At 46.4% G+C, this 26,333-nt stretch overlaps 1 protein-coding gene across 3 annotated transcripts in view; it reads left to right on the forward strand.

Annotated features, from left to right (window-relative positions):
• The first annotated feature begins 1,768 nt into the window (after positions 1-1,768).
• ETV6 (ETS variant transcription factor 6) overlaps positions 1,769-26,333 on the forward strand; it is a 289,205-nt gene continuing 264,640 nt past the window's right edge. For 2 of the 3 annotated variants that reach the window (XM_005890040.3, XM_070371103.1), the window contains exon 1: positions 1,769-2,204. In XM_005890040.3, the coding sequence (XP_005890102.2) occupies positions 2,172-2,204 (33 nt within the window). In that variant the 5' untranslated portion in view covers positions 1,769-2,171. Of the gene's footprint in view, positions 2,205-4,570; positions 4,766-26,333 lie in introns of all 3 variants that reach the window. The other variant, XM_070371102.1, reaches the window with a different exon arrangement.

Consider the following 26,333-nt stretch of genomic DNA (forward strand, 5'->3'; position numbering starts at 1 on the left):
CACTCACAGGAATCTTAAGAGATAGGTACTATTCCCCACCCCCCAGCCCACCCCACCCCATTTTACCCAAGCTGAGAACGTGAGCTGTCAAAGATCATACTGGTAAGTAAGGGATGTAGAGGTTTATAGGACTTAACCCAGCAATGGGACATCAGAACCAATGCCAGCAACACCAGCCATGGGATCAAAGGCAGATACGTGTGTGTGGATTGGGATGGGGGGCAGCAGGTGGTTCAAGGCAGAAGAGTTGGTGTGGATGTGAGCCCTCCCGGGAAGAATAGGACTACCAGGTGACAAGGACTTCTGAGGTCCTCGGAGACTCACAAAATCCCATTATTCCCACCTTCCCAGAAACAGGGCTTTCCCATTCCAACCCCTTAAATAAATCCTGGTTCAGAGTGTTCTTCGAATGAGCGCGTAAAAAAGTCTGCACAAGATTTATCACGTGGAGAGATGAAGGGAAGTGGGCAGGAAAATGGGGAGGCTCTGGGAAATGAGTCGTGGTCTATATATTCATAATTTAATACACATCCATACGTTAAAGCCGAAAGTACTAACAGGGTTTAGAATTTACATATAAATTAATGACGTGTCCACTTCATTGGTGGACGCTTCGGAGCATTTTCAGAGACTATAAACAACAATAAAAATAATAGAGTGATCAGACAACACGTACTCAAGGATAGAACCTTCAGCCCCACTGGCTTTAACCTCCTCTCAATTGTTTTCCCAGCCAAATATTCTTCCCACCCTCCCGGCAGGATCCCGGGGGTCGTCCCATCTGGCAGTGACGGCTTCTGAGAAGCGGTCCGGGGAGGGCTATTATCTCCAGGAACCCGTTCTGTCAACTTTGTACTCGAGTCCCCTTTGTCGGTTGGTAGCGGCCGCTATTGCTTTAAAAGGACAGCGGATTTCGAAAGACGGAGGAAGGGTGGCTGGGGGTGGTGGTGGTCAGGAAAAGGAACTCAACCGCCTTTGATAACTGCCCAGCAGCCTTCCCTTCTCCAGAACGCGTGCTCGGCCGGGCAGCGCCCGCATCCCCAGCCGGGCGGGTGCGCGCGCGCACCTAGCGTTTTCTGGGCGCCCACCTCGGCGGGGAATTCCCCCCCGCGGCCGGGCGGGCATCTGCGGGCAGCAGCCCCGCTTTGTCTCCGGCGGCGTCGCGCTCCGCCGCTCGCCCGCTCGCCCCTTTTCCCCGGTGCGGGCTGTAACCCGATCTCCCATTTCCTGGTGGATTCTCTTAAAGAGGCCGCGGTCTAGTAGCAGAACAAAGGCTATTGTTTTATTTCCTCCTTCGGGTTCCGCGTCCTTACCGGAATGTCCCTTCCTATATAATTATTTTCATTGCGTCTGCGCTCGGCTCGGGGTGGCGGGGGAGGTGGGGGCGGAGGAAAAATTAAAAAAAAAAAAAGCCCTGTGCCTTTCAGTGTATCTAAGAGACGGAACTAGGGGAGGGGGAGGCGTTGATCCTGTCCGGAGGGTTCTGGGGCCCCGAGCGCGAGCCCGGCGGCGGCCCAGCGGAGCTTAGCAGCCCCGAGCCCGGGCCCCGGGGGCCTCGCGCACCGTCCCCCGCCCCCCGACCGCCGCGCCGGCCTCTCTCCCCCTCCCCCGCGCGGCTTTTATTTCCCGATGCCGGGCTGTAACCCGAGCTTTTATTTCCTGGTGGCTCCTTTAAGAGGCAGAGCTCAGTGCTGGGAATTCACGTCAGTTTCTGCACTGAAACTCTCAAGATCAATGAGCAAAGAGCTTTCTCAGTTCTGCCTTTCAGTTTCTCTCTTCCAGGAAGGAAAACATTCGAGAGAGAGAGAGGGAGGGCGAGGGAGAGCGGCGGGAGGGCGGGGGGCGGGGGCGCCGGCCCGGGTGGGAGGAGAGAGCGGGGCAGGCCGGCCGGGCTAGCGCCCCGGGTCGCCGCGCCGCGACCTGCAGACCCCGCCGCCGCGCCGCCCGCTCCCACGCCCCCGCCACCCCGCGCGCGGCGACTCGGCCGGCGCCCGGCCCGCCCCGCCCCGCCCCGCGCGCTCGCGGCCCCCCGGGGCGGCCGCCGGGAGAGATGCTGCAAGAAACTTCTTAAATGACCGCGTCCGGCTGGCCGTGGAGCGTTTCTGGGTTGGGGAGAGGAAAGGAAAGTGGAAAAAAAACTGAGAACTTCCTGATCTCTCTCGCTGTGAGACATGTCTGAGACTCCTGCTCAGTGTAGCATTAAGGTAAAGATCTTCTCCCCCTCCCTCTCCGGGGTGGAAAGCCTTGAGCTGCACCGGCCCGGCTGATCGTGCCGGGCTCCTCCGATCCGAGGGGGCGGTTGCAGTCGCTCTGTTCGCAGGAAATTATTTGGGGCGCCGGGGAAGGAGATGCAGCTCTCGGCGGCGGCGTACCCTTTAGTGTAACCTTGCTGCTTCCCCGCGCCCGCCGAGCCCCCTGTCGGCTCCTGCGCCCCCACCCCACCTCCTTTGCTTTATTGACAAGGAAATGCCGGTCACAGTCGGTCAGGAGGAACCCGAGTGGTCCTCAGGTCTGCAAAACACCCCGGTAATTAGTGCGCTTAAAAAAAAAACAACCCTGCTCCCTACTCCTACTCCCAACATGTGATCGAAATGTAACTTTTGTTCCCGAGGGTGGTCTCCTTAGGAAAAAAAAAAGTTCTCCGGCTCTATCGAGGTTGGAATCTTTTTTTTTAAGGGTTCCGCGAGTCTGGTCAGACAGTCTCTCCCCCGCGGCCCCCCCATTGTAATTGCAAGCGCTTGTCGGAGAGACAGTAGTGCTGTCAGCTTTTCCTGGGCATTGCACAATGAATTTCTTTCTTTTCTTTCTTTTTTTTTTTTTTTTAAACCAAGGTGAATAAAGTTGCTGAATGGTTATTTTACTCTCGTAGACATCTGAACGTTGAGCAATCCAAAAGTAGAAAACTCCTGTGATGCAGGGAGAATGATTGAAGTGACCAGGCAGAATGACCTTCCCACTTTGACAGTGCAAAGAGGGTAGCTAAGAGTAGAAATCTCCCAGTCTCTGGCCAAGATTTGCAGTCTGGTAAATGCAGGATGGTGGAGGATGTTTGCAAACACAGTACTTATCTTCCAAGTAGTGGTGTGTGTGAGCATTTATGTACATGTCTGTATGTCTGTAAAGGCTAGTGGTGCTGCGGTTTGTTGCTTCTAAAAAGTTGTAAAGTTTGCCACCGTGAGGAGGCACACTGATTTGTCCATCTCCCCCAATTAATTTTCCCTTCCCTGCGTTCGGTGTGCACTTTGATTTCACTGTTCCATCAATGCTCAGATGGAAAAGCCTTCTTCAGTGAGAAGCTGAAGCTGCTGAAGTTTGTTTGTGGCTTGGCCCATTTAATATGTTCATTGAGGGGACCCTGCAGAGACAATGAACAAATATCCAGTTTTCTTCATCCGTGGGGCATTTTGGGAAACGTCTCTCCTGTTTTAACATGGCATTTACATAGGATCTGTTTAGAGGAAAACACAACATTTTCTCATATTTGCTCATTAGGGTTTCATAATTATACTCAGGTGTTAGTATTTCTTACCAGGCACGATTTCTAAGGGGGTTTGAATTAGGGTTAATGTGAACTGAAAAGGTGGGTTGGATTTGTTTTTGCCTCGCACAAAAAGCGCTTAGTGGAACTTTCGGGTTTCTGTGTAGGTATCTGGGGATAGCAGTATGTCTGCGGTGGAGAGGGTGTCAGAGTAAAGAATTTAGGTAGGTTGATACTTTAAAACCAATTTCTTTTGCTGAATAAATTCGATTCTATGAGTTCAGAAAAATCCTTGGGTATGCCTAATCTATCTGATACTTCATAACACAGAGGTAACTAAATAATAGGATATTAAATCTGTAAATTGTATTTAGCTCAACGACAATAAATCTGACCTCAGGAGAACTTGAACAACTATGGGAGAGTGATTTTGGAGTGGAGACAACGAACAGCAAGCCGTTTTGTGGTTTGCTAGCTCTTCTAAAGAGACTGCATAAGCCCGCTCTTCTGAGGGGCTCGGGGCTGCAGGCAGAAATACCAATGAGGGGCTCATCTCATGGTACCTCAGTGGAAGACTACAGCAACTCTTTCCTTACATGCACGGAGGGAACCAATCCCAAACCCAGACAGCGCAGTTTCTTCACTGTGACCTAAAAATTGCAGCCACGGTTTGTGTTATCATTTTCTATCTTATCGTTTACCCTCTCCATTCTTTTCGAAAGCTTCTTTTCTTGATTTCTGTGTTTCTCCGTAATTAGAACAGATCCAATGGTCTTCCCTAGTAGTGAAAGTATCACTTTTAATTTGGATTGTCCTTTATAGAACCGGTCTACGACTGCTTACTTGGACCGTGCATATGTTTAAACGCACGCACGGGAAGTGCATTTTCTCATGGAGTTTGTTTAGTTTGCAGTGTTCCAGTAAGAAGCTCTGGAGATCAAGGACTGGGATTATTCTAGCTCGTCTGAAAATGTTCTGGTGATTGTGTGCGGTGTTTCCCTGAGTCCCTGGGATGTGGTACAATGACTGCATGATAAAAAATGTTTGCCGGGAACCCACTAGTACAGCGATTTTTTTTTTTTTTTTTTCTAGAGTCCAGTAAACAATAAAGTTTTCTGTGGAGCAGAGAATGAGTGTCAGGAGCTTTAAAAGATGAGCTCATGGCTCTGCTGTCCTGAGGACATGTGGCATGGAAAGCTCTCTGTGGAGAGTTTTCCCTCACCTCTCCTGTCTGCTCCTAAAATCTTTCACCCTGGCTTGTATCCTCTACGAGCAGCTGGTCAGCAGGCAAGTAAATTCCTCAGCAGCTGGTATGATGGAGCACAGAGGAGCCCGACCAGAGGCAGCCACAGGGGGAAGTACTCTGTTTACTTCTGAGCAGTGTCAGTTCTGCTAGAAAAAGAGTAGTGTATGATTTCGGTGGAATTTCCAAGGTGAAAGTTTCTGAATCAGTCAGTCAGTGACACCTTTATATGTATCGCTTGCGTGGTAGTGGTTGCTGATGAGTGCCTGATACTGGCTCTCATGTTTCTTTTGCACTTTATAACCATCTTCCCGGCACCCTAGGGAAGTTATCAGACACATGTTTACAGCAGAAGACAGGTGGACCAGCCCAAGGTCACCCAGACTAGGACTGCGCCCCTCTGTGTGTCTGCACTGGGCACTTTCATCATGAGAGATTAAATGCTTCCATTCCCGACCATTTGGGGGCTTTTGTTTGTTTGGCTTTTTTTTTTTTTTTTGGTCTTTCTGTGTGGCATAAGGGACTTTATTGCCCCACCAAGGATGGAACCCATGCCCCCTGCATTGGGAGTGTGGCGTCTTAACCACTGGACCACCAGGGAAATCCCTGGGGTTGTTTAAATGTAAGGACTAACTATATAAAAAGTCGACTGTTTTTTATCAGGGGATCGTGTGGCTGACTGCTAGGCATGGGAGGAAGGAAGAGGCTGTCTTTTCCATCATCAGTCTTCACCTTCAAGTCACCTGTTGAGTTCTAAGTTCAGCCAAGTTGTAGTGGAAAGCAGTTATGACCCAGTGGACCCAGCCCTATCGGGGAGGGCTTCCAGAATACGATAGAAAACAGTCAGACAACTTCCCTGGTCCCCTCCCTCTCTTCCCTCTGTATGGGCTGGCTTTCTTAGTGGAATGAATTCTCTTTCTTACTCTCTAGGAGACTCCCCTCTGGACCCTGAGCTCCTTGGGTTGAGTGGTGATTATCTTTTTGTGTCTGGTGCCCACCTTGGCATCTGGCTTAGATGTATGTGTCAGTCACATTGGCTGACTTGCAGTGAGGCATGGAAGGTGGTCAGGGCCCCTTCCTCTCTGTCCTGTGTGCCTGGAGTGACTTAACGCTGCATCCACAAGCTGGCATGAAGTGATTGTAGGGTCACTCTGCTGACTCAGGGAGGCCTGGGGCACTCCCTAGGGCATCATCAGTAGAATTTTGACCTTATAATTTTTCTTACTTTGGTGACATTTTCAAAAACTGCTTTAGTGTCTAAAAATAAGCAAAAACGTGGAGTTGAGTAAAAGATAAAGGGGCTTGAGGAATCACTGGAGAAGGTCCAGCTGAGGAGACTTCTAAAGTTTTCACTGGGTTCTTTAGCAATTGAATTAATTAGAGACTCGGAGTTGGGAGGCTATAACGATCACCTGGGCCAGCGTCTTTTATGGCAAAGAGGTCCACATGGCTAAATGGTTTGCTTCAGCTGATATGTGTCCGAGGCAGAGCAATGCAGTCCTCTTGGTTTTCAATCCCCTGCCCCGTACTGGCTGGGTTCACAGGTTCGTCCCTATAAAAGGCCAAAGAAATTCGATATAATAGACTGTGCGCTCTCTGGCACTTCCTAACTTGGTCCATTTTAATCACAAGCCAGCTGGTATGAGGGCATGGAGGTCTGTGCCAAGTAAGATGGTGTGTGGGGGAGCCCTGGGTCGAGAGGGTATATTGTTAGATGTGAGAAGAGGAAGGAGTAGGAGTGGGGGTGAGGGAAGAAGGGCTTGATGGGCTTGTCTTTGCACCACCATCTACCACAATAACTTTTCTCTGTATTGTGGTGAAAAGCATGTAACATTAAGTTTACCCTCTAAACCATTGTTGAGGGTGCAGCTCAGTCATGTTAAGTCTCTTCCCATTGTTGTGCAACTGATCTCTAGAACTTTTCTGTCTTGCAACACTGAAACTCTATACCCGCTCAACACTAGTTTCCCCTCTACCCTCCTCCCAGCCCTCAGTCACCACCTTCCTATTTTCTGTTTCTGTGATTTTTGTCTCCTTTAAAAGTTCATAGGAGAATTATACTGTATTTCACTTAGCAGAATGGCCTGGAGGCTTGTCCATATTGTAGCATGGGACAGGGTTTCCTTTTTTTCAAGGCTGTTTTACATTCCATTTTGGCTTCCCTGGTAGCTCAAATGGTAAAGAATCTGCCTGCAGTGCAGGAGACCTAGGTTCGATTCCTGCATCAGGAAGATCCCTTGGAGAAAGGCATGGCAACCTACTTCAGTGTTCTTGCCTGGAGAATTAATTCCATGGACAGGAGCTTGGCAGGCTACAGTCCATGGGGTCGCAAAGAGTCCGACACGACTGAGCGACTGCCACACACAGCATTCCGTTTTATGTATATGCCATATTTTCTTTAATCCGTTCATCTGTTGAAGGACATCTGTGTTACTTCCATCTCACGGCTGTTGTGAATGAGGCTGCGATAAACATGGGTGTACAAATGACTCTCTTGAGATTCCGCTCTGAGTTTTGGATATATCCCCAATGATGGAGTGCAGTGGTACTTTTTTTTTTTTTTTTTTATAGTATGTGAGAAGGTGGTACTTGTGTTTTGGGTTGAGGGCTCTGGGCCTCTTTGCTGGGCCTTTTCTGAGAAATCCTGGAGGGGAACCTTAGGCTCAAACATACACCTTAATTTATACATAGTGAGGCTCTGTGTTTCAAACAGCATCAGCTGAAAACATGGCAGCTAGTCCTAGAGAAATAGCTTACCTCTTTAGCATAGGTAAGTCGAGGGGAAAAACAGCCCAGTTTCTAGAATTTTCTAAGGAAGCTAGCACTAAAACAGATTCTGTGCAGCCAAGTTGACCTGTGTTTACTCACGCTGAGGCAGGTTGGAGGCAGGTTGGGGACCAGCATCAAGAGCCTGTGCGCCTGTTATGGATATTGAGAAGTTGCTCTTTGGTGTGACACTCCCAGCAGAGTGAATCTGTGTCAAACGAAGCCCCGTGGGGCATGGGGTGTACAAACAATGTATTTGTGAATGCTACTTTAGGAAAAGCACTGGTGCTGATTTCCTGGCAGAGGCCCTCACTGCCATATTTGTTATGAGACGTGTGTAAGAAACCAAGCTCTGTGTGGATTTATTGAATAGAATGAGTGTAAGTTGATGCGGGGTTCCCATGCCAGGAGGGACCCGTCATAAAGACCATTCGCTGCCAAACCTAGTATTTGGGGAGAGAAAGACTAAAGTTAGAATGGCAGCCTATTAAAAAACAAACACATTTTTGTTGATTTCGGAACATACAGAAACCAGCCTAATAAATGTGGCTTTCTGGGGGCATCTCAGTCTGCGCCTCCATGAACAGGCAGAAATGACGTGTCCACACCGTCCTCTGATTAGAAATGACGGATGCTGTGTGCTCAAGACGGTGCCTTCTGCATCAAAATAGTACCACCCATGTGTTATTTGCTCTGCTAATTTGCTTGATCAGTCTTTTCTTCTTAGTGAAAGTATACGGTTCAGCCTGGTCTCTGTTTGAGGCAGTGTCCCCAGTCTTTTTGGCACCAAGCACCAGCTTTGTGGAAGACACTTTTTCCGCAGATGGGGGATGGGCCCGTGGTGGTGGGTGGTTTTGGGATGACTGAAGCACATTTCATTCACTGTGGACTTTATTATTGTTACATCAGCTCCACCACAGATCATCGGCATTAGATCCTGGACGTTGGGGACCCCTGGGCTAATGATCTGGAATTTGGGGAGTATGGGTGGAAAGGGCGATGAGGCATTAGTCTGTGTGTGTTAGGTATGAACCCCCTAGAAGCACAGACTGCTCAGTCAGGTCTGTGGACTAAACTGGAACACCTGCATTTTGGGAGCTTTCTAAAGTCTCGATGGGCTTCTCTGGTGGCTCAGAGAGTAAAGAATCCACCTGCAGTACAGGAGATCCGGGTTCGATCCCTGGGTTGGGAAGATCTCCTGGAGAAGGGCATGGCAACCCACTCTAGTTTTCTTACCTGGAGAATTCCACGGACAGAGGAGCCGCTTGGGCTACAGTCCATGGGGTTGCAAAGAGTCAGACATGACTAAGCAACTAACACTCTCACTTTTCACTTCCTTTTATAAAATTTTAATTGGAGGATAATTACTTTACAATGTTATAATGGTTTTTTATAATGGTTTTTGCCATACATTGGATGCATAGGCATATATATGTCCCCTCCCTCCTGAACCCCCTTTCCCACCTCCCTCTCCACCCCATCCCTCCAGATCTTCTTGAGCTTTGGGTGCCTCGCTTCATACATCAAACTCCCACTGGCTATCTATTTTATGTATGGTCATGTGTATGGTTCAATGATATAAGTCTAGGTAATTAAAGGGGTTTGCGTGCTGCTCTGGAGGTCATCCATCCTGCATTTCTTCCTTCTCCTCGTCCTCCATCTCTACTACCATCACTTATTGGATCCTGCTGTGTGCCAGTCCTCAGACTAAGTGTTTTATGTGCATTATCTTATTTCTTCTTCACAACTCCCTCTGGGAGGCAGATTTTCTCCCTATTTTACAGAAGAGGAGCCTGCAGCAGTTAAGCGATGTGTTGGCCTGCCATCTCCCAGGCTGTGCATGGAGAAGCTCAGGGCAGCATCTACCTTCCCTCCTGACCCCAGTCTCAAGGCCAGCCTCCTTTGTGAAGAAAGTTAGAGAACTGAGAGCGATGGGGTGATGGTGGCGCTTCCCACAGGCCAAGCTGAGAGGCGGGAATAGAGCTGGCAGGGAGGTCTCCTTCTGCTTGGGTGGGTGGTTCCTAACCAGCCCTCTGGGGGCAAGGTAGCCAGATGGTCACTTTGCACACAGCACCCTCCCTGGAATGGATGTCCAGGTGTCCTGTTTCTACACCAATCCCTGATGTTGTCTTGTGATGCTTTGTATTTGGGTGGGTTCATTTGGGCCCTTTTCATGTTTTTCTTAGAAACCTTTCCCCTCTCTACTTTCCCGTCTGTGTGTGCTAAGTCGCTTCAGTCGTGTTTGACTCTTTGCGACCGCATGGACCATAGCCCGCCAGGCTCCTCTGTCCATGGGATTCTCCAGGCAAGAATACCAGAGTGAGTTGCCTTGCCCTCCTCCCGGGGATCGTCCTGACCCAGGGATCGAACCCAGCGTCTCTTAAGTCTCCTGCATTGGCAGGCAGGTTCTTTAGCGTCATCTGGGAAGCCCGCAACATTCCCCCAGTAACTCCTTATGCCATTGTCATGTGATCAGGTGGGTGACAGGCTGGGGCCATGGGAGCCAGACACCTTGGTCATACCTTCCTCAGTCTCTCCTTCCACTGCTTTTTATTTTTTTCCAATTTAAAAATTTTTACACAGTTCATGAATGCAGTACGTTTTAGAGACCTTCCCTCTTAGTTTGCTGTACAATGCAGGGAGCTCAAACCTGTGCTCTGTGACGACCTAGTGGAGTGGGATAAGGTGGAAGGTTCAAGACGGGAGGGGTCCTATGTATGCCTGTGGCTGATTCATGTTGATGTGTGGCAGAAACCAATACAATATTGTAAAGCAATTATCCTCCAATTAAAAAAATTTAAAAACCCATCCCTTTCGCTCATCTAAAGATACTGTGTGATTTCTTGGAATCTGTCTGATGTCGCTTCAGGGATTCCCTGATTTCCCCCACCACCAAAGGAATCGTCTTTTTTGTTTTCCTCTCTCCTGATAACCTGACGCCACTGCCCTTGTTCTGATTTCCTGAAGACAGGCTGTGGGCCCTCTGACTTGATGCATTTCTGGATTTGAGCAGCTTTCACGAAGCCTGTCTTCAGAGCAGATGTAGCGAAGGAAGCAGACAGAGTACGGTGTGGAGGGAGTTGAGGGATTAAGAAACTCTAAGTCCCAGTTCTCATGAAACAGAGGAGGAAACTGAATCCTGCAGTATTTAGATGTGTGTGTGTGCTCAGTCGTGTCTGACTCTGTGACCCCGTGGACTGTAGCCTCCCAGGCTCCATGGGATTTTCCAGGCAAGAACGCTGGAGTGTGTTGCCATTTCTTATAGCATTTCAGTAGTCTGCCTGAAATGGGTAGAGATGTGGTACATATTTACAATGGACTATTACTCAGCCATAAAAAGGAACAAAATTGGGTCATCTTTAGTGACGTGGATGGACCTAGAGTCTGTCAAACAGAGTGAAGTAAGTCAGAAAGAGGAAAACAAATATTGTATAGTAACATGTGCATGTGAAATCTTAAAAGCTGGTACAGATGAATCTATTTGCAGGGCAGGAATGGAGGTGCAGCCTTAGAAAACCAGTATGAACACGGTAGGGGATGAATAGGCAGGTTGGGATTGACGTATATACACTACCATGTATAAAAGAGAGAGCTAGTGGGAACCTGCTATATAGCACAGGGAGCTCAGCTCAGTGCTCTGTGGTGACCAGCAGGGCGGAGGGGACTGGAATGGGGTGGGAGGGAGGTCCAAGAGGAAGCGGTATATGTATACATACAGCTGATTCTCTTCTGTGTATGGCAGAAACTAACAGAACACTGTAAAGCAACTATACCCAATTTTAAAAAATGAAAAAAAAAACCTGCCTGAGATCACATTGCTGTTCGTAGCTGAGCCAGAGTCAGTCAGGTGTTCATGATCCCAGGGCCGTGTCCCACTGACACCAGGAAAGTTGACAAAAAGCAGACAATAACTCAGCCCAGCTTCGTCGTGGGGACTCCTGTCTAGAGAGTGAAACCGGTTTGTCTGGCACCACACAATGACTGATGGTATTAATGATCATCATTATGACCTCCACGTTAAAGACAGTCTTTATGAGGTTTAGGAAGTGAGGAAATAGTGTTGTGCATTTTGGAAAGCTAGCCAACGAACAGGGCTGGCATAGAAATAACGTTACCTTTTAAAAAGGCTACACTTCGGTTATCTGGACCAGTGACTTACGAAACATATTACTTTCCTCTCCAGTGAAGACAGGAAAGAGCTACTCAATAAATCTGCACGTTCAGCAGACTTTGTGTGTTCCCCGGGGGTGTTTTCCCTTTGTATGTGGGAGTCAGACACACGGAAAACGATCTGATTTCCTGAATGACCCGCAAAGGGCGTGCGGTCCCGCTGGTGTGAGCGCTGTGGGTGCCGGCGCATAGGGATGTGAGCACTGTCATCGTAATCACCGCTGTTTCAGAGTTTGATTTGCATTTTATTCTGCCTGATAGCTGTTCATTGGTTCTTATCTGTAATGCTGATTTCCCTTAAGGGGATTGTAAGTTCTTGAGAAGAGGGTACCAGTCATTGCTGTACCATGAAGGGCTTCTAGGGGAAGGACAGACTCTGGAGTAGATAGACCTGAGTGTGAATCTTGCTTCTTAAACGTATTCATTAAAAAAATTTTTTTATTAGAGTATAATTGCTTTACAATGTTGTGTTGGTTTCTGCTGTACAATGGAGTCAGCTATTTGTATACATATATCCCCTCCGTCTTGAACCTCCCTCCCTCCTGAACCTCTCTCCTATCCCCTAACTTGTTCATCTTAAGCTTGAACCTGGTAAGTCATCTGAAGTGGTAATAAAAATATCTATCACAGGACTTACCTGGCTGTCCAGTGCTTAAGACTTCATCTTCCAGCGCAGGGGGTTGTGGGTTCGATCCCTGGTTGGGGAGCTAAGATCCCACGTGCCACGGGGCCAAAAAACCAAAACATAAAACAGAAGCAGTAGTATAACACATTCAATAACGAATTTAAAAAATGGACCAACTCAAAAAAATCTTTAAACAAGCAAAAAACAGTCCTTGAAGGCTGTTGGCAGTGCCTTAACATTGTTCAAAGCAAAGCAAAATGTAGTTCTTCTCTCTCTTTGTATATCCTCCCATCAGAGGAATCTAGAAGGGGTGAGAGATTTTCTAGTCCTGTAATTTTCCCAACATTACATCGTTGGGAAAACAGAGGCCAGAGACATCCTGGTATTGCTAGAGCTCCCGTGGCTGGTTCTTGGCCCTGCCTGAACCTCCAGGCCTCTTAGGTTGGCTGACTCCCAGCCAGGGCTCTTGTCACTGTCCCTTTGAGCTTCTCCCAGGCTTGGGGTTACTCAGTCAGCTCTCAGCAAAGCTCCGATTTTTGACTCTCATTGAATACAAGCCTCAACAACAGAAGAGACGAGCCAACTGCAATTACATGGTCGAAACAGATGCCGCTTGCATCTTAAAATTGTGAGGGAATAGCTCGCATGGTTCTGAATAAGTTTCCAGAGATGAAAGGAAAAAAACCCGAAGCCTGCAAATACTGTGCAGTGCCTCTGATGGGCATTATTACTCAGCCCTCAAGTATTCAAACCTATTAAAGGATCTGCTCGTTCATACAGTTACTTATTATTTGCAACCGGGACGAGACTCCGAAGGGAGCATCCATTCTTCAGTCTGCTTTTGTGTGGCAGGCAGCCCCGTGGCTGTCTGACCACAGAGCAGACACTGTTTGCAGTAGATGGTGAATTTTCTGGTTCCAAGAGTCTGAAGTAGATGGTTCTTCTTGGAGGTTTAAATGGGAGAATTTGAAGAAGCTAAATTTGTAACTTTCGGGTATCAGGGAACCTTGATTTGTTGTAGAGGTTAAGGGAGGCTGGGGGTTGGGGGCCTTCCCAGGTGGTGCTAGTGATAAAGAAAGTTCTTGCCAGTACAGGAGATGTAAGAGATGTGGATTTGATCCCTGGGTCGGGAAGATCCCCTGGAGAAGGAAATGGCTACCTACTCCAGTATTCTTGCCTGGAGAATCCCATGAACAGAGGAGCCTGTCAGGCTACAGTCCATGAGGTCGCAAAGAGTCAGACACGACTGATGTGACTTAGCATGCATGCAGGGAGGCTGAAGTATTTGTTAGCAGCTGTGATTCCTTTTGCTGTGGACTTACAGTGTGTTCCTGAGTTTTCTGCTGTATATCCATGTTAAATGAGAAGATGACATGGAGCCTGCAAAACCTACCCCCCCGCCCCCCGCCTTCGAAAAAAATTTATTTGGCTGCTCCAGGTCTTAGTTGCGGCATGTTAGACCTAGTTCCCTGACCAGAGGTCAAACCTGGGTCCCCTGCTTTGGGAGAGTGGAGTCTTAACCACTGGACCACCAGGGCAGTCCCAAAATGGCCCTTTTTGAGAATACTGTAGAGAATGTTCAAGGCCTCCTGTGTTGACTCCTGGAAGCAGGTGTAGGCACTTTTAAGCTGTTGAGGACAGAGCTTAGGTCTGGAGAGAGACCCGGTTCCTCTGCCCTCGCCCTGTTGGTGATTTTCTGCTCAGCTGTCTGTGCACTCTCCAGTGGGTTATGATGGGACCTGGTGACTTTATCTTTCTGAAGACTTTTCTGTATCATGAGGTCAGTAATCCCCGATTCTGTCACATCCCCTCTGCGAGGAAGCAACAAAGTTGAGATACTGACTCTCAAGTATTTCCGGAAAGAAGTGAGCTACAGATAGAAATCTGCATTGTAACTTAAAAGTCAGCCCCCCAAGAACAGTTTGTCAGTCTCTGAAGTCACCCGTGTGGGTCTAGGTGTGCAGTGGTGGCCTTGCATGTACCTGCCAGACTCTAGTGTGCCAAGAACAGGCATCCCTGGGGTCCCTGTTGAAGATTCCAGGTCAAGAGAAAATTTGGAACCAGTATCATCCAAAGGCTCCTAATAGCTAATAATTAGTACTTGAAGAAATAGATCTGCCACTGGTGTGGGCAAGAGGAGCTGTACCCGAGACTTGATGAAAGAGGAGCAAGCGTTTCCTGAGCACCTTTCTGGGCTTCTCTGGGGATTTTGCACAAGGGAAGGCAACGTTTTTTTTTTCCCACGTTACTTCCTTCCTTCATTGTTCTAGACCGTATATCTTTCCCAGACACTATCCTTGAACATCATATCAGCCTCCTGCCGGAGCAAACCACAGGGTAGCGTCTCCTGACTCAGCCATCTGGTCCTGCTCTGTCTTCTCGTGTGCAGGCTTGTGATCACTGGCCGGGCACCCCCAGGGACAGAAGTGAGTTCTCTTTTCTTGGGCCTCTGTGGGTGCGCTCGTGTCCAGCTTCCTGCCCCAGAGTGGGTACATCTGGTTTTGAGAAGTGGGCATGTGAAGGGATCCCGGGTGCATTTTGTAGTTACCGTATCCTCCTTTTGACTTACGATCTGGGAGATTTTAAAAATCCAGGTCAGGAGTTCACTTGACTGGTGTTCTGCTTGGAGACAGTGGCTCTCCTAACAGCCTTGATAGTCATGGCCAGTGATGGGCAGGGACAGCAGGGTCCCTGGTGGGGACCCTGCAGGGACATCCCTTCAGGGTCACTCTCACTTCATGCCTCTTAATCTAGCCTGTCTCTGAGCCTCGGTGAACTGGGGGGGAGAGCCATCGTTTGGGGATGAAATCTGAATAACAAAGGGCTCCCCCGTCTGGGTGAGTTCCCCTCTTCTCCTGGATGTGGAGACCTGAATGACCTGATGTAGCTGACAACAGCTCAGATTCCCTGGCAAGCTGCCAGCTCCGTATTTGACTCTGTCCAGGGCTTCCCTTGTGGCTCAGCTGGTAAGGAATCCGCCTGCAATGCGGGAGACCTGGGTTCGATCCCTGGGTTGGGAGGATCCCCTGGAGAAGGGAAAGGCTACCCACTCCAGTATTCTGGCCTGGAGAATTCCATGGACTATACAGTCCATGGGGTCGCAAAGAGTCAGACAAGACTGAGTGGCTTTCACTTTCACATCCCCCTGGTCCTTCCTTGGGTCTGCTGACTTGAATGCTTTAGGCTGAGGTGGAAGGAGAGACCATACTTGTTGGGAAGGCAAAGAGTCTTTGCCCTGAGAACCAGGAAACAAAGGCTCGCCCTCTGAAGCTGGCATGCTGCTCTCTTGTGTCTCCGAGGCTCTGTGCTCCTGGCCAGGCTGTGTGAGCGGTGAGCGTGCTGCTTGGTGGCAGGAGTCCCCTGTGGGTCAGACGCAGTTTTTGAACACGATGGAATTCAGGGGGAATGCTGGCGAGCCCAGAAAGACTGGAGTGATGATCCTCTAATCTTTTTCAGCATGCTGCAAGGGGATCTTTAACTTTGAGCCAGATGGGAGGGAGATGGGTGTTGGGTTACACCTCAAATAGGGCACCTATTAGTACACCCGTCTATGTGCTCCCACCCTCCCTGGCACCTTGGCTCTTCTAAGCTCCCTATCCTAGAAAAATGCATAAAGAACCACTGACATCGATGGCAGGAGATTTATTTCTCCTTTCTTGGTACAGGGCTGCGGGCCTTGCTTGGAGATGGGTGGTACTTAAAAAGACTTAAAAATGCAAGAAGGGAAAAAGGCAGAAAGCCAGGCAGACCCCACCGAAAGGCCCTGTTATTCCAGCAGAGGGAAGAGGTGGACCCCCGGGCACCAGTCACTCTTAACCTGAGCTGGCTCTTCTGAGAATTCGTCTGTCTTGAAAACCTTGGTAAAAATGGCCAAATGGAGCTTCTGTTAAGGTAGGGGGAATGCCTGCGTGTGCTTTTGTGGTTAGCCATGGTGTTGAACAGTCCGGTTTAAGGGGAAAATGGTTCTGGGTACGTTTCCATTTCAACTGTGGTCTTTAAAGGTTTACTGCGAAGGGGATGGGTGTGGGAGAATGTGAGTATAGTCGTCTGGCCTCTTGGTTAATTTTATCTAGGTTACAGGTGAGAAATGAGTTCACAACACCTCCTGTTTCTTATTTGGGTCTGTTTTAGGGTGAGTCTAGTTTGGGCAAATCTCCTTTTACCCAATGCACATATTTGTGGACTGCCAGCTTACATACCAAGTGGATTATTAGAAAAAATCCACTTCACAGCTCTGGCCCCTAGAGTGGTGTCTGTGATTCTTACAAGACTTAGGTCTTGTAAACCCTAAGTTTACCTCTTCTCTTCATCCTACTGGGATCCCATGTGGGGCTGTGTTGACAAGATTGTGCCACGTTGGGCAAGTTTTGACCACACACTTTCCCAGGCACGGTGAGGCAAGTGTGGGTTCAGCTGGCTGCTCCTAGGCAGTTGATGGTACTTGGCATATCAAGGGTTTCTGTTATGCTGTTTGCCAGAAAGGTAATCTCTCAACTGGTCCGAGTGTCCCAGGGCACACATGTTCGGCTTTGGGGGAAAAGTCACAATTTCAGGTTCACTCTTTGCTTGCATCTTGTGTACATTAATGGCCTCATAGCTGAAGTGCATTGAACTATTGCTACACTGTCCAAAGCCTGCAGCGTAGCTCCTTTGAGTCAGGGAAAGGTTTCTCTGTCAAGTTACTGAAGGCTGAAGCTTGAAAACTAACACTGGAGGTTAGAATCAGCGTGTTCTAGTGGGAACAGTGCAAGGGTAGCTGACACCAAGCCTTTCTGCACTATTTTTAATCCTAGTCGGGACTATATGGGATGGCTTGTGCCTTCTTGGATGTCATTCTGCTTTTATTCCAGGGGTTTCTTCTTGTGACTCTGTATATATGTGTGTATTGCATGTGCATAGGATCATATGTCCCAGAAATTATGGCATAATCTGTTTTCCAGTTTATAGAGTGAAAGATTGCATGAATCCCAGCCTTGTGACAGAGAAATCTTATATGTAGATGTAAAATACTTCTCCTTGGAGGGCTGGCTTTCTGATGGGCTATAAACGGATTGTTAAACAGCAATGCGAGGGGTTGTTAACAAGCTGTTTCTGAGAGCATCACCCTGGTCTGGTCTGAAAAGGTAATGTGTACATATTGCAGCTATGAAACAGTTTGCCTGTGGTGCTTATATGTTGGTAGGGTGTGTGTGTGTGTATTTTCAGTGGTGAATGAACTGAAAAGATAATTTTTAAAATCAAGGTCCCTGGTGACTCAGAAGGTAAAGAATCTGCCTGCAGTGCAGGAGAGCTAGGTTTGATCCCTTTGTCGGGAAGATCTCCTGGAGAAGGAAATAGCTACCCACTCCAGTATTCTTGCCTGCAGAATCCCATGGACAGAGGAGCCTAGCGGGCTACAGTCCATGGGGTCACAAAGAGTCAGACACGACTGAGCAACTAACACTTTCACTTTCTTTCGTAGTTGATTTACAATATTGTGGTTTCAGGTGTATAGCAAGGTGATTTGGTTATACATGTATGTATGTGTATACGTGTGTATATTCTTTTTTCCGATTCTTTTCCTTTATAGGTTATTAGAAGATACTGAATATAATTTCTTGTGCTATGCAGTAAATTCTTGTTTATTTTGTAATAATGTATATCTGTTAATCTCAGACTCCTAATTTATCCCTTTCCCCCTTTCCCCTTTGGGAATCATAAGTTTGTTTTCTGTCTGTGAGTCTGTTTCTGTTTTATAAATAGTTCATTTATATTTTTTTAGATTCCACATATATGTGATGATGTCATATAATATTTATCTTTCTCTGTTTGACTTCACTTTTAGTATAATTTCTAGATCTGTTCATGTTGCTGCAAATGGCATTATTTCATTCTTTTTTATGGCTGAGTGGTATTCCATTGTACCACATCTTCTTTATCCATTCATCCATTGATGGACACGTGTCTTGGCTATCGTAAATAGTCCTGCTATAACACTGGGCTGCATATATCTTGAAAAGATAATTTTAAATGTTTTTTATTTGCTCCTATGTCAGTGTCCACTTTCTCCACTGGGATATGTTTTGGTTGTTGGTTTTTTAAGCTGGCTTAAATGAAGCGGTATTCGGTCAGTACAGTGTGTGAATCAACCAAACTTCAAAAAGCTTTAGTTAATGTTCATGGTAACACCCGTGTGAATAATAGCTGCCTTAAGGTTTTAGAATCACCTCCCAATAAGCAAACTAACATCTATGTTCCAAGTTCAGCGAAGCAGAGTTCCTCGTATGTGTCAAATCTTATTTTAATTTCTTGTCACATTCACGTGACATAGCTGGAAATTGGTCCATGCCAATTTCTGCTACTATTGGATTTTAATGAGCACGCTTTCTTGTTACTAGGTTGCCATGCTTCTACTGTGTTCACAGCTGCTGTGTTGAAAAACAGGTGTCTGTTATAATCCCCTGCCTGGATCAGTTTGCTAGTCTGGCAATACCTTATTATTACTGTTTTTTATTTATTTATTTTTGTCTCACATAGGTCAGAGGTGTTGATGAGCAGGATTAAGGAGAGAGAAGATGGTAACTTTTCTTGGTGGAGATTTCTGTTAAAAGAATCTAAGAATTGTAGCATGTAAAGATAGAGCTAAAGAAAACTGTTCAGGATTCGAATCACAGGGAGAAGAGCCAGGACAAGCATAGTAATAATAGTTCTGCCAAGTCACCTCTGCCTAATTCTTCAAAGGCCAGTGTGGCCACAAAGCCATCCAAGACATGGGGAGTGAGTGATGACTGTCCTCCGGTCCATGGAGCACTCACGGACTCATCCACAGTTGCTTCTCCACACTTCTGGATCCTGTGCAGTCCATACCCCATGTATTTTGTGCTGTCCTTTCTTCTCCATCCTGACTAGCGCTGTCTTCCCTCTGGCCCTGGACTCTTCAGCTGTCTCCCATCTGGTCCTCCTACCTCCACTTCCTGCTCCTTCGAAACCAACCCAGAATAATTTTTTTTTGTTTATTTAGCTGCATCAGGTCATAGTTGCGACACATGGGATCATTGTTGTATTATGCAGGATTTTTCATTGCGGTGCATGGGCTTAGTTGCTCCACAGGCATGTGGGATCTTAGTTCCCCAACCAGGGATCAAACCCACGTCCCCTGGATTGCAAGCCAGATTATTAACCACTGGACCACCAGGGAAGTCCCCAAAATGATTCATTGTAGATAAGAAATTGATCACGTTCTTTCTGACACTGCAGTTCAAAATGCAGCCCAGCTGTTTATCATGGCAGTGAGGCCTTGGACAGGCTGACTTTCTAGAATCATCTCCACTCCCCCCACCCCCATTCCACATTGTACTCCAACCAGTACCTGCCCTCCTCCCAAACCACATGATGAACTTTTATTATTATTATTATTTTAATTTTTACAGTGCTGTGTTGCACACGATGAACTTTTACGCCTGGAGTCTTGCACAAGTCCTTCTGCTGCCTGGTAGCAACTTGTCATCTTAAGCGTTCCCTGGTGCTGTTGGGTACATCATCCTTCAAAGTCACTGAACTTGTCTCATTACTGGCACTGGTCCCGTTATAGTTTAATTGTGTATCATCCTCTAGCTGAAGTGAAAACACACTGAGAGCAAGAGATTGATGAATGGATTCATTCTCTCTTCTCATTGTGCAGAGCCGTGCCTGGTATAGAGAAGATCCAGTGTCCTTTATTTAAATTGAATTTTTAAATCAGCAAATATTTATTAAGCTTCTTTATGTGCTTGGTGGTTGCTAGGCTCTGTGCTACATAAGAAAAGTATTAAGTTGAAAACCTTGCACAGTCAGCATGCGTGCTAAGTCGCTTCAGTCATGGCTAACTCTTTGCAACCCCATGGACTGTAGCCCGCCAGGCTCCTCTCTGTCTGTGGAATTTTCCAGGCAAGAATACTAGAGTGGGTTGCCATTTCCTCCTCCAGGGGAACTTCCTGACCCAGGGATCCAAGTCACCTTTCCTGAGTTGGCAGGTGGGTTCTTTACCACTGAGCCACCAGGGAAGCCCATAGGTCCACATGTTCCCAATGAATATGCACATCTATGATACTGCTGAGGTCATGAAGGGTGTGCCTTTTCAGAACACTTGGCTCCTACAGCTCATACCTGGATGACGTGGTGGTGTCAAATTTCCTCCTGCCATTGTCCTCCTGGTCTAGTGTCTCCACTGCCAAGACTATTGATGGAGAGGCCGTTCCCTTCTCGTCCACTTCCTCTCTCTTCCTTCCAGCCTTACCAGACCCAACGGTAAGCTTACTCTTCTGGGGACTTGGGAACCTGTGCTTAGCAGTGAGGAGAGCTGGGTTCTTGAGAATTAACGCAAACCATCTAGTCTTAGGATTCTCTGCCTTCTAGTCCTGGAAGGAATTATGGTCCTACTCTAGCAACCTGCTCAAGATGAACTTTCCAACTTCTGTGACTATCTTTAGGGCCATCAGTCACTGTTTTCACTTGAAGTTGCTTAAAAATTGACCTGCCCAGAGGAAGATTTCAGGACGTGTTCCTTAGGGAGCTGTTGAAATAGAAACAGGAATGAAGTAACCAATGCCATGCAATTGTGTGGGCGAGGCATCCCCCTCCACCAGGAGTTATCATATTTTCCAAACCCTAAATTGTGACATTTGATCTGATAAAGGACTTCTCAGTGTTTTTCGTTTTATGTGGCAAGGCTTACAGATATTTTAACAGTTTAGCTCTTGTCGAAAAAATCGCGTGAGATTAGGCCTGTTGAGGAACAGGCTTCCTGCCAGCCGGCCCACCAGTGTGGCCAAGGTGACACTTGGTGACCAAAAACACCACGCTCTGTACTTCCTCCATTTCTACCACCCTTGGCTGGTATCAAGAAGGACGAGTGAGTCTGTTTGTCTTTCTTCTGAATGAAATTTGCAAGGACACTTAAGCCTTCTGCTTTAGGGCAGAATCCGATCATGGGCTGCGATCAGGAAGAAGCTCTCTCCCGAGGTATCAGATTGCGTGCTTGCCCAGTCAGGTGTGTTCCCTCTGTTCAACACTCACAGGATTCTCCCTGGCCATCTTCAGAGCAGGATGTTGGACTGCTTGGCCAGCAGCCTGATTCCTCTGGCAGGTCCTGCACTCTGAGATGGCAGGCAGTTGTCTGGGGTGCTCTTGAACTTGGCTTTTCTCCAGCCATGTTGGACAGACCTCAGGGCCATGTTTTCAGACCCCCACAACTCTTTGCAACTCTCACTTTGCAGGAGACTTTCTCTTAGGTGCTTAGCACTATTCTAAGAGCTTTATTATTTTTTTTTTAACTTTTTATTTTGTATCAAAGTATATATAGCTGATTAACAATGTTGTGATAGTTTCAGCTGGACAGCAAAGGAACTCAGTCACACGTATACATACATGTGTCCATTCTCCCCCAGACTCTGCAGGGGATTTGAAATTGGGTCTAAGTGAATCCGCGTGCCAATGCAGGAGAACCTGGTTCAATCCCTAAGTCGGCAAGATCCTCTGGAGAAGGAAATGGCAAGCCGTTCTAGTATTCTTGCCTGGGAAATCTCATGGACAGAGGAGCCTGGTGGACTTTGGTCCAATGGGATTGTAGAAGAGTCAGGCGCAACTTGGCGACTAAACAAAAACAGCTAAGTGTGTACACACACACTCATGCATGTACACAAACACATATACACACACATTCACCTTTAAAGAGTTTTGCCCCAAAAACGAACAAAAAAAAAAGGCAGAGGAGTTTTACATAAATTCACTTTCCTTTTCCTGGGCTTTACTTGGGTTCCAACACCACATTCAACCCACATGCATTCCCAGAACATCAGAATGCTGTTCTCAGCTAATAGTCAAATTCTTTAAGACCTGCAGGAGCCAATCTCAAGCTTGTGTCATAAGTGACTTTGAAGTGTGATTGAAAAGAAGTTGGGGAGTAGGAAGAGACAGACTTTTTCTTTTTCTTTGCTCAGGCCATGGCTGTACAGCCTCTTACACAATAGGATAATTATCCCTGGATTCCCAGGCTGGCCGGCCTGAGTCTTCTTCCTTAGCATCTCTATCTCCTGGGGCCCAGTGTTTCCTTCTGTCTCTATTCTTAGCCGACACAGCTTTCCCATTCAGTTCCCAGGTCCCTCCTCATCTTCCCCCGGTCTTTCTTCTCCCAGTAAAGTTATTTTGGGGAGCACTTCCCATGTTCTATTCAGATGTGAATCTTCTTTCTCTTTATTAAAATAAGATTTTCTTCTTCATTTCATCATGCATGCTTCTTCCCAGAATATAATAAACCCTTGCCCTCCAGCCACATAATGTCTGGTTTGTGAACCTTTAAAACAGGGTGTGCTGGGAATTCTCTTCAGTAGTTAAGACTATCTGCTTCCACTGCAGGGGGCATGGGTTCAATCCCTGGTTAGGGAACTAAGCTCTCGCATGCTGAGCTGTACAGCCAAAAAGTAAAAACAAAAGCAAAACACCAAGCAGTAGGGTGTGCTGATGTGAATTCCCCAAAAACAGGTTTGCTCTATCCCAGGACCAGGCATTCAAATACCCTGGTGCCCACTTGCTCATCTTTGCAGTCTCTTACCCTTTTTCCTTTGATGATTCTGCCCCAATCACGTTCCTCCCCCAAATTACTATTTTATTTATTTATTTTATTTTTAAAAGTTGAGGTATAGTTGCTATATAATATTATAGTGTTGCAGATGTACAGTATAGTGATTCAAACTTTTTAAAGGGTTATATTCCATTTATAGTTGGTATAAAATATTGGCTGTATTCCCTGTGTTGTATATCATTGTGATTTATTTTGTACCTAATCGTTTGCCTCTGAATTTCTTACCTCTAGATTGCCCCTCCCCCTTTACTCTCTACACTGGAAGCCTCTAGTTTGTTCTCTGTCTCTGTGAGTCTGCTTTTTTTTTGTTACATTCATGAGTTGGTTGTATTTTTTAGATTGTACACACAAGTGATATCATGCAGTATTTGTCTTTCTCTATCTGACTTATTTCACTTAGCATAATGTGCTCCAAATCCATCTGTGTTGTGCAGATGGCAAAATTTCAGTCTTGTTTTATGGCTGAGTAGTATTTCATTGTGGAGAAGGAAATGGCAACCCACTCCAGTATTCTTGCCTGGAGAATCCCAGGGACAGAGGAGCCTAGTGGGCTGCCGTCTATGGAGTCGCACAGAGTCAGACATGACTGAAGCGATTTAGCAGCAGCAGTATTTCATTGTATAGGAATTCTCCAGGCAAGAATACTAAAGTGGGCTGCCATTCCCTTCTCCAGATGATCTTCCTGACCCAGGGGTTGAACGTGGGTCTCCTGCATCGCAGGCAGATTCTTTACTGTCTGAGCCACTTTCAAATGACTATATATAAGCCACATCTTCTTTATACATTCCTCACCCTTGGGTTGCTTCCAAATCTTGGCTATTGGAAGTGGTGCTGCTGTGAGCATTGGGATGCGTGTATCTTTTCAAATTTGTGTTTTTTTTTTTTTTTTTTTGGATATATATCCCGGAGTGGAATTGCTGGGTCATGTGTTAAGTTCTATTTGCAGTTTTTTGAGAAACCTCCATACTGTTTTCAGTACCTCAATTTACATTCCTCCCAACACTGTACAAGAGTTCCCTTTTCTCCATATTCCCACTGGCATTTATTATTTAAATTCTTTTTGATGATAGGCATTTTGACAGCTCTGAGCTGATAGCTCATTGTCCCAAATTACTGTTTTTATACTTACTTGTTCAGCTTGGTTTGTTTATTTTGTAGTTTATTGCTTCGTTTTGTCCTTTAAGTTTTTCTTATTCTTGAGGGTACACTGATATTCCTTCCTGTTAAAGATTTTTTATGCCAGTTTTCATTACCTAAATTTGCTAAATGGACATAATAGTGAGTGTTTGGTACTTATATCAAGCTTGCCTTTCAGAAATAAGGAAAGAAAAAGTAGATTTTTGGCAGCTTTCAGTATAGTGATAATTTCAAATTTATAATAACTGAGAAATAGTTCATGTGATTCTGATAGAGTAGAAGCTTGAAAGTTATTCTTTTTGTAATTTATGTGGCTTTCATTCAGTTTGGGTAAGAAACCGAGTTTAACTGTAAGAGTTTTTCAAATAATGGCCTTAGAAATTATTATAATTACTGCTTTAATTTCAGCAACTAATAATTTCTGTATGTTAAAAGAGTTTTAATGTTGGTGAAATATTACTGTGGAGTATTATCCTATTGGGAATTATAATTTTCCCATTTTATAATAGAGCTTATAGTGCATGATGTATTACATATAAGTACTGAAACTGCACTTCCTTAAATAGGCTTTCCTAGTCAGACTTTTACTGAAGTCACCATACTCTCTGACATTTCATTACTGCCCATTTGTAAGATTTTTTGGTACAAGAGTAGTTTCAACATACTCTGTTCTGGGAATAAAGGGAAAGAGTTGAGGGAATTCTGTTTGAGTCATACCAACCAAAGAGCAGCCTCATTTTGGGAATGAAAGCAGAGAAGTCCTCACTCTTCTAAAAATAGTGGGGAGAAGATTTAGGGAGGTTTGAAGACCAGCACAGCTATCGATTCTGATTGCCTCCTTGTAAATGAGAAGTAAAGCTTGACTTTAGTTTGGTGGGGAGGTGAAATTTCCTTCCACCTAAAAGCATGACACTGCCATAAGCATTACTCTTTGACACTTGTCTTGTAGGGTTAAAAAATGTTCTTTTCAGGATTTCATCATTTCTAAAAGCTACTGGAATTTTATTAAAACCATATGTACTTTTTGGTGAGGGATAAGTGAGGAAGTGGGGCTTCCCTGGTGGCTCAGTGGTAAAGAATCCGTCTAGCAATTCAGGAGACCAAGTCGGGTTCCATCCCTGGGTCAGGAAGATCCACTGGAGAAGGAAATGGCAATCCACTCCAGTATTATTGCCTGGAAAATTGCATGGACAGAGGAGCCAATGGGGTCGCAAAGAGTCGGACACAACTGAGCGCTCATGCACCAGAGAACTGGGGTCTGGCTCAGCACTGCTGCATGTAGTCTGAGCATTAAGAGGGTGCCAGTCAGAAGCCTCGTTGCTTTGATTCTTTCGTTGCACCCAAGCTTGCTGTTCAGACCTTGGGTCTCCTGTGTTGGTGATGAAGGATGGCAACAAGCAGCTTCGTGACATCTGTCTAGCAGTTCTGACTACTGAGCACTTGTAATTCAGAAGATAGTTGTTAGAGTTTAGACACTCAGAGCTCCAGCTTTAAGGAGTTTCAGACAGGGCTCAAACTAGAACCCAGGTCTTCTGACTCCCTCCCAGTTTACTGATTTCCAACTCAGAAGTTGTTTTCATTTTAGGCGTGTTTTCTAAATAGCAGATCTGCTGCTGCTGCTAAGTCGCTTCAGTCATGTCCGACTCTGTGCGACCCCAGAGATGACAGCCCACCAGGCTCCCCTGTCCCTGGGATTCTCCAGGCAAGAACACTGGAGTGGGTTGCCATTTCCTTCTCCAATGCATGAAAGTGAAAAGTGAAAGTGAAGTCGCTCAGTCGTGTCTGACTCTTAGCGACCCCATGGACTGCAGCCTACCAGGCTCCTCCATCCATGGGATTTTCCAGGCAAGAGTACTGGAGTGGGGTGCCATTGCCTTCTCCAAAATAGCAGATCAGTTCAAGTCAAATCACTCTACTTAGTGGGAAGATTTTTAACCTCAACCAAGTGAACAGAGTGAATACGTCTGCTTTTCAGTTGGGTGTTTTGGTCATGTGAAGAATATCACAAACTCGGAAGGTCTTCATTTTTTTAATTAAAAAAAAAAATACCCAAAGTGATTAGGACCAGTAGAGTGGGAAATAGACCTTATACATAACACACCATATCCTCCCCTGTTTGGTCACCTGCAGTCCCCTTAGATGTTTCAGGGCTCATTTTATTTATTTATTTTGACTGCCCTGGGTCTTTGTTGCTGCATGTGGGCTTTCTCTAGATATAGAGGGTGGAGGCTACTCTTCAGCTGTCGTGTGGGGGCTTCTCATTGTGGTGGCTTCTCTTGTTGCAGAGCACAGGCTCTAGGGCATGCAGGCTCCGTAG

Source organism: Bos mutus, chromosome 5 (assembly GCF_027580195.1).
Source record: "Bos mutus isolate GX-2022 chromosome 5, NWIPB_WYAK_1.1, whole genome shotgun sequence".
NCBI classification, from domain to species: Eukaryota; Metazoa; Chordata; class Mammalia; order Artiodactyla; family Bovidae; genus Bos; species Bos mutus.